Source organism: Halichoerus grypus, chromosome 10, assembly GCF_964656455.1.
Source record: "Halichoerus grypus chromosome 10, mHalGry1.hap1.1, whole genome shotgun sequence".
Classification (NCBI taxonomy): Eukaryota; Metazoa; Chordata; class Mammalia; order Carnivora; family Phocidae; genus Halichoerus; species Halichoerus grypus.
Window position 1 is genome coordinate 115,776,511 of NC_135721.1, and position 8,321 is coordinate 115,784,831.

Genomic DNA, 8,321 nt, shown 5'->3' on the forward strand with positions numbered 1-8,321 from the left:
ATCCATTCATTCATTCAGGAGCTTTTTAGGAGATACAATTGACCGAGACCTGTGGCTGGTTGGATGCGAGGCATAAGAGAGGAGGAGCCAGGGATGTCTCGCAGAGACACGAAGAATTGATGATGGAGGTATTTACTGAAGTAAAGCCTAAGGAGGAAGAGCAGGAGTGAGGAAGGTGACAGGCCGAGCGTGAGGTGCGAGACAGACGTCCAGGCCAGATCTGGAGCCCAAGGGAGAGTGAAGGACTGAGATTTGGGGCTGAAGCCTGGGGTGGATGAGGTCACCCATGGAGGCGTCCAGTGGGGAGAAATGAGACCAGGACAAAGGCTGGAGAAGGAGGCGTGGCCAGAGAAGTAGAAGAAACCAGGCTGAAGAAGGTATTGGAGAGAGGGGAGGGTGGATAAAACTGCGTCTTAGGGAGGGTCCAGATGGGCAACGGTGTGGGTCCTGACTGGCTGCCACTGTGTGCCCCTTGCATGTGCTTGATCACTCAGTCAGCAGCCACTTCCTGCCCCCGAGATAAATGGTGGCAATCAAGGGACCTGATCTCATGGATGAGAGGAACTTGATCTACATTTTGTAGAATCCACAAAAGCCCCAGGGCCTCTAAGAATGTCACAATGAGGGTAAAGGGGGCCTGGAGCCCCTGTCCTACCCCCCCCCCCAGCCCGCCCCCAGCCCTTCTGCAGCCATCCACTCTCCCTCAGGGAGCCCTCCATAATTGGGCTGAATGGTGCCCTTTCCCAGCCCTCAACATGCAGTCCCATAACTCCGCCTTTCTCAGAATACACCAGGCTGCTGCTGGGTCATAGCATGTCTGCCTTTATTGATTTGTATCGTGACAACTGTCCCAGGCAGGTGGTGAGGTCCGGAAAAGGACGTAGAACCTGTCAAAGCCTGTGCTTCCAGGGACACTCAGCAAAATGATGTGTGTGCGTGCGTGCGTGCGTCAGAGTCTGAGTATCCATGCCCTCTACATCCTCCCCAGCTCATCTCAGACGCACTCCTCCAGTCCTCTCCCTGGCCTCTCTTCATCTGCTTCCTTCTACCAGAAATTCCTCTTTCCTCCATCTGTCCAATCCTCCCCATCCTTCAACGCCTGGCTCGAAGGCTGCCTCCTTTGAAACTGCTCATCACTCCACCATCACCACCACTCTCTGCCCTTCCTTCTCCACCATCCTGTCACTAATTAGCCTTTAGTTAGATATAGTTCTGTCTTGCCCCCCAATGGTTTATGCATTTATTCCTTGTCTCCCAGGGCCTGAGTCTGATTCACTTGTCAGCCCTATGGTATGCTCAGTACAGGGCCAGGTACACAGCTTAGGTCAAAGAAGATACTGGTTGGTGTGTGCATGGCTCTGTGTGTGTGTGTATGTGTGTGTGTGTGTGTGGTTATGTGCATATTTATCATCTGTGGATCCTGAGGGGTCTACAGTGTGCACTGAATGCATATATTTTGTGTAGCCATTCATTTAGCCATATAACATTTATTGAGTACCTATAGCTAGAATTCTGGGTGTTTGGGTTTATCACATGGACCTTTGTGTACTTACTGTGTGTCTATGGGTGTGCAGTTTGTGGATGTGAACCCTGTTGGTGTATTGTGTAGGCATTTGGGGCATCTCTGTGATGTGCATATTTTGTGTGCATGGGGACATGTGAACTGTTGATAATAGTGTACCCTGTGCAAAAACACAATCTTAAGAGTCAGAGACATGGGTTTGGGCCCTAGCTCTGCCATTGACTTGGATCTGATTCCAAGCAAGCCATCAAACTCTGGGCCTCAGCTTCCACATTTATAAAATAGGGAAGATAATATCTATGATCTTAGAAATGTATACCTACTAGAGGTCTATCTTGTAGGATATTGTGAGGATGAAGGATGGTAATTAACCAGTGTGAAGTTCACAGCACAGTGGCAAATGGCAGGTACTGTGGGTTCCATTTCTGTGTGTGTGTGTGTGTGTGTGTGTGTGTGTGTGCATAAACAATCCTGAGCCCAGCGAGTGTCTAACCTGGGCTTCTGGACACCCTCTGCTCCCCATGCAGCCCCTGCTGGAGCACCCCAGAGTCTGGAACCTAGGTAAATCTAGAGTCTAAGTAGATGGAAGAGGGACACGTCCCTGCTGGGAGCAGGACTAGGACTCAAAGCGGCTTTGGAGCAGCTTGAACTTGGACTTGTTGTACTTAGTGATGAGGTCCAGTTTGCTGTGGCCCAGGGTCAGCCGCTTCTCATCCCCAAACAGGCCATTGTTACTGCCATTGAGATGTCCCCCTGTGGGGCCCCCAGGGAGGCCAGGCTCAGGTCCTTGCCTGGCACCCTGCGATTGATGATACTTGGTGATGAGGTCCAGCTTGCTGTGGCCCAGGGTCAGCCGCTTCTCATCCCCAGAGCCCATTCCAGCCTTTCGAGCAGGGCTTGGTTTGGGGAGACCATTGGGCCCAGGCCCCTCACCCCGGAATGGGCCAAACTTTGTGATGAGGTCCAGCTGGCTGTGGCCCAGGGTCCGTCGTCGCTCATCTTGACGCTGCTTGCCAGCCCTGGCTGAGGAGCTGGCTTCAGGGGGCACTCTGGAGCCCCCAGCCTTGGGGTATTGTACCAGGAAGTCCAGTTGGCTGTGGTTTGAGGGCAGCCTCTTGTCCTCTGGGGTTCGATTGCCAGGTCTGGGGGAACCTGACTCAGGGGTACCCCCAGCACCCGGGGTCTGGGGCAGGAGATCCAACTGGTTGTATCTCTGGTTTGGGGACAACTTCCTGTCCTCTGGAGCCTGCTCTCCAGGCCAGAGGGAGCCCGAGTTGGGGTTAACCCCAGAATCAGGGCCTCCAGCTTCTCTGGCTCTGGGGAAGGGGACAAGGAGATCCAACTGGCTATGGCTCTGACTCAGAGACACCTTCTTCTCCTCCACTGTCTCCAGGGCTGTGCCAGGTACCCAGCGACTTCGTTGGGGGCTACACTCCTGGCTTCCCAGGAGCCCATTCTCTGGGAGCCGGGACAGGGCTACAGCATTGGCAGAGGGGAGGAGGGGGCGTTGGCGAGCAAGCAGAGGCGACCCCACTGCTAGGGTCAGGGGGCTGGCACCATTGTGATTGAGGGCAGGAGAGGACTGGGACCATGGGGACGCGCCCAGCTTGCCTAGATTGGACCTGTAGGGCCCTAGCAGGGAGCCATGGTTCGGGTCTGACAGCTGGCGCTGCGGGGAGGGCTGGCCACTGGCCTCGCGGCGGGCAGGGCCGAGGGATGAGGACCCCATACGCATGTCACTGCAGCCACCACCTCCCGGCGGAGCGAGGTAAGAGGAGTGGCCCATGAGAGGTGAGCGTTTGATGCTGCTGAAGCTGGTGCTGGAGGGTGAGGAGGATGTGGGGCTTGGCACATGGGGCCTGAAGCCCAGGGCCGCTGGGGGGGCACACAGTGCCCTGGGAGATACGGGATCCTCGCCGCCGCAGAAGCCCTCCACAGGCCGAGACTCCGCATACAGACAGCGAAACTCCCGGTCAAAGTCTTCCACGACGCGGCCTCTCAGCTGCAGCACCATGCTAGTGTGGGCCTGGCTGCAAAGCCAGGTGAAGCTGGGGGCAGAAGGTCAGGGTCAGAAGGCAAAGTGCAGGAGCCTGGGGCTAGGCAGAGGTCACAACCAGGGGGGCATATCAAGACAACTCCACCACCTTGAGGACCCAAATGAGGGGGGAGGGGTGCAGAGCTCTGACTTCAGAGTCTGTGCTAATCCAAGCTCAGCTTAGAGGACTTGGGCCCATGGTTTCCCATCTCAGGGCCTCAACCCGCCCATCTGTAAAATGGACTGGAGGCAAGATTCCCTGAAGTCTCCAGTTCTGAGGGGCAACAGTCATTTTCTATGCCAAAGGCATCCAAGCAATCCTTCCACAGAATGAGCTCCTCCAGGGCCCAGCCTGGGGCTGTCTTGCTCCCCACACCATCCCCAGCGCCCTGCACAGTGCCTGGCACGTGGTAGCTGCTCAGTCCACGCTGGAGGGGCCGGATGGAGGGAGGCCAGTTCAAGCTGCCAGAGCCCCAGTGCCCTCACCAGCCGGTGGCACAGCCCCCCGCCCCTTTCTGCCCTGTCCCACACGCTCACCTGTAGCTGCCTGCCACCACCTGTTCGCAGTCGATGACAACAAACTTCTCCAGGGCCTGCCCCGTGAAGCGACGGCCTGCCTTGCTGCAGTACGTGTCCCCACACGTGCTCCGCACACGCATATTCTGGACCAAGGACGGAGGGGGGTTGGGTGGTGACCCCGAGAGAATGGGGCTCAAGCCCTATCCAAATCCCATGCAGTCTCCAACCTCAAACACCTAAGGGAACTCAGTCGCCCACTCCCCTGAACCCCCAATGCTTACTGACCACCCCACTGGCTCTTCTGCCCTCCCCAGCTCCCTACTCCACCCCCTGGTTACTGCCCCTGTCCCCCACTGACCGGCAGGTGCCCCCCATTGAGGTCCATCTTGTAGCACATCTCCAGGAAGTGCCTGAGGTGCTCCTGAGCCAGAAGCAGGTAGACGGGGACACCACGCCGGCTCGAGGCCTCCATGAGGTCACACAGAAGCTCCATGTCAGTGAATACATCCATCACCACAGCCACCACCTGGGGGATGTAGGGGAATCTCAGCCCTGCCCAGAACATTGCCCAGCCCAGGGCTAGGAGCGGGGGTCCCAGGAAAAGAGAACTGGGCTTAATATTGGCAGGCCGGAGCCTGGGAGAACATCTGGACTGGAAGGGCTTTTAGCAACAACCTAGCTCAGGGGTTCTTAACTTAGACACAGGGAGGTTCCTCTGTCTTGAATGCCCAGAATATGTTTGAAGGTTTCTGTGTGCATATTTTTGAGGTTAGAGTGTTTATCTGTCATGAGCTTCTCAAAGATATCTGTGGGGAGACTGAAGCCCAGAGTAGGGGAGTCAGAAGCAGAACCCAGACCCCGATTCCCAGTGCAGGCCCTCACTCTCCCACTAGCTCCAGGCCTAGCTCTGTTGGAGTTTCCCTCCTCAAGAATTAGAGCTGCAAGCCATGGTTATTGGGATCCTCAAGCCCTTTGCCAGACCTGCCTCAGTTTCCCTGTGAAGCTGCAGAGGTCTGGCGTGGTATCCTTTACCCACAGACTCCCTCAATTCCCTCACGCTAGGGGGGACCAAGTTTTCTGCTCAGTTTTGGGGCTGGGGCGTGTGGTCTCCTCCTACAATGGACTGCCTCAGAGAAGCCCTGAAAAACCCCTTGCACCATCAAGCCCCCAGCTGCCCCTTCTTCCCATTGCGTATATGTGCTGGGAGACCAGGTCTTGTCGTCCAGGCTGAGAGGCAAGAGGTGCAAGGCAAAGCGCCCCAGTGCTGGAACCAGACAGAATGGGGTTCGAATCTTCACTCTGCTACTTCCTAGTGATGCAGCCTTGGGCGAGTTGCTTTACCTCTGCGGGCCTCAATCTCCTCATCTGTTAAATGGGGACAATGATAGCTATATGTCATAGTTCTGGGGGTTAGATGTGAAAATACTCCACACACGACAGGCGCTCAATAAATGTTCCCTTCCTCCTGCCTGCTCAGCAAACAAGGACGTGGCCCACAGGAAAAGGAAGCACTTCCCAAGGTCACTCTGAGAGTCAGTGGCAGCCCAGAGTAGAAGCATGGCTCCTGGCCCAGAGGGTGGGGGTGGGGGGGTCTAGATGGGGGTAAGGAGGCAAAGTGCTGGGGGATGCCTCTTTGGCACAGGCCTGGCCAGAGGTGGGGGGAAGGTCAGGCAGGGAAGATCAAAGGGGCAGGAGTGACGACAGCAAAGCCACCTCACTAATAACCCCATTCCCAGTGCCAATCAGGCCTGGCCCTCCCCTGCCTGGGGCACGGACAGGTTTGCTAGGGAGGCTCTGGAGGTATCCGTGAGATCCCAGCATGCTGGCTCCTGATCTCTGCAGCGGGCACCCTCTGGGCCACTCCCCCAGACAAAGACAGAGTCTAACTCACCTCAAATCCTTCCTGGGGTCATCTGATCCATTCCCCTGCCTCCTGAGTCAGAGATCAGAGCTCAGGAGTGAAGCTCTGTTAGGCTGTGGCTGGAGACTTCCCAGGTACCGACCACCTGTACCAGCTCTTCTGCTTCTCTTTCTCCCGAGCCCCTGCTCCCCATCCCTGAGCCCAGAAGCCTCCATTCCTCTTTCCTTTTGGTACAAAACTGAAAGCGCAGCCCTCCAGTGCCATACTGAGGCCCAGGTCCCAGCGCCCCTTCCCTGCTTCAGGCCCAGCTGGTGACGCAGTGGGTGAAGGGTGAGATGCACCTGGGGATTGCACCAGGAGGCAGGGCCGAGCCTGGGCCCAGGGCCTGAGTCAGGACCCCTCTCTCTCCCCCTGAACTCTATTTCACCAACTGACTGGACCTCCCTGAGCAAGTTCCAGCCCCTCTCTGGCCTCAGTTTCCTCCTCTGTAGGTCAAGGCAGTGACTCAAATGTTCACCAAGGTTGGAATTCTTAGTTTGGGATCATAAACCTTTTTGAGAATCTGATGAAAGCCATGGAGCCTCTCCCAAGAAGGATGCCGAGGATCCCTCCCTGCAATATGCACAATTTTGTATGCATTTCCAGAATGTTTGTGGACTAATGTTCTTGAGTGCCAAGGGGTTACCACGGTAAATAAAACACACGCAGAGGTTCTAGTCCCAGTGCTGCCCCTAAGCTGCTGTGCGGTCTTGGGTTGGTCCCTTTCCCTCCCTGGGTCTCAGTTTCCACATCTGTGAAATGAATGTCTGAAGAGATAAGGCCCTTACCGTGCGGGCCTGGCTGAAGAGAAAACGCAGAAGGTCCTTGATGTTCTTGGCCTTGTCCCGCTGGAAGTGGACCACAGCCTGGGTGGGGCTGAAGCCCGTGGCCTGTGGAACCTCAGGCCAGCCCAAGTCCAGGTCCGGGGGGTCTATGTCGGAGGCCAAGGGGAAGTAAGTGCCCGAGGTGACTTCAGAGAGCAGGCTGAGGCGGTCAGGCCCTGAGGCTTCTGGGCCCTGGGCCTCGCTGAGCTCAGGGCCCCCATGCACATGGCTGGTCATGTAGTCCATGTCCAGAGCGCTCAGGAAGGGCAGCTCCCGCTCCTCGGAGATGACCCGCAGGTAGGCAGCTTCGCCCCGCTCCAGGAGGGCGTCGGCTGCCAGCCGGGCAGCCTCACTGTGCTGGAGCACCAGCGGTGAGGCCTCCCGCCACCACGGCCGCTTCAGCTCCTCCACCCGGCCCCGCAGGGCTCCCGCCATGCCCTGGGCTCCCAAGTCCCCAGGCCCTAGGCTTCCGAACATGCCTGCCCACCTGGCTGCCCTCAGCCTCCAGCGGGCTCCATGGCCTGCACCCTGGGGCTGCACCCTTGCTCTCAACCAAGAGAACCACCGCCTGCCCGCCCGCCCTGTGTGTGCCAGGGCCCCCGACCTGTTGCCACCCTAAGTCAGAGCCAGGCTCCGCCCCATTGCCCCCGGCCTCTAGAACTTGTCAGGTCAGCCTCACCTGTCTGCCTGCTGTTGAGACTCGCTCGCCCAGGGAAATGGCGGTGCCAGGCCCTTAGCACACACTCCTGCCCACCCCCACCCTGGCCCCACCCCAGCAGCATCTGCCCCATCCCCACCAGGCTCCTGGCAAGTTTCCTCCAAACCCTGACCTTCCAGAGCCCCCAGGGAGGTTAGATTATGGTCCAGAGGGACTCAGCCGTGCTCAGGGACACACACGCACACACATGCACATACACACCAGGGTGGATAAATGACTCAAGACATGGAGATAAAGGCGTGAACACACAAGCAGACAGGCTGACACACGGACACAGAGTATAGGCTGACATAAGCAGACCACACATTTTGATCAAACTCCTGTAAACAGGCCCAAATGCTAATTCAGAGACTAGCCATAACCCCAAAGCATGGTGGGTAACCCAAGCCTTGACACACCTGCACACAGGCCCTAAATAAGAACAGAACAGAATGTCACCCAGAACTGTCAACGTCAGCACCTGTCTGTCCCCCATCCGGGCCTCTCTGCTCCCATAATGGCTCTGCCACTCTCCACCCCCATAACTGTGACACTCGCAGTCCCCTGTCCAACCCCCACTCTGGTTCTGAGCCCATCCTCCAAGGATCTAGAGTAGCGACTTTCACCCTAGGCCCTGGGAATAGCTGGGAAATGTTAAAAGGCAGATCCCCAGGCTCCACCCATCTGAGATTCAAATCCAGAAAGTCTGAGTAAGTTTCTGGGGCTTGCTTTTTATACGCATCCCGGCGCCCCTGGGGCAGTGAGCCCAGGCCCACACCTGAGAAATGCTGTTTCCAGATGGCTATGTTTCCAACACCCTCCAC

General features: G+C 57.0%; 1 protein-coding gene across 1 annotated transcript; it reads right to left on the reverse strand.

Annotated features, from left to right (window-relative positions):
- Positions 1-801: 801 nt before the first annotated feature.
- Positions 802-7,277, reverse strand: FAM83C (family with sequence similarity 83 member C). The gene is made up of 4 exons (XM_036079174.2): positions 6,765-7,277; positions 4,435-4,602; positions 4,095-4,219; positions 802-3,570 (listed from the first exon to the last, which is right to left on the reverse strand). The coding sequence occupies exons 1-4, from the start codon at positions 7,275-7,277 to the stop codon at positions 2,139-2,141; spliced, it is 2,238 nt and encodes a 745-aa protein (XP_035935067.1). The 3' UTR covers positions 802-2,138.
- Positions 7,278-8,321: the final 1,044 nt, after the last annotated feature.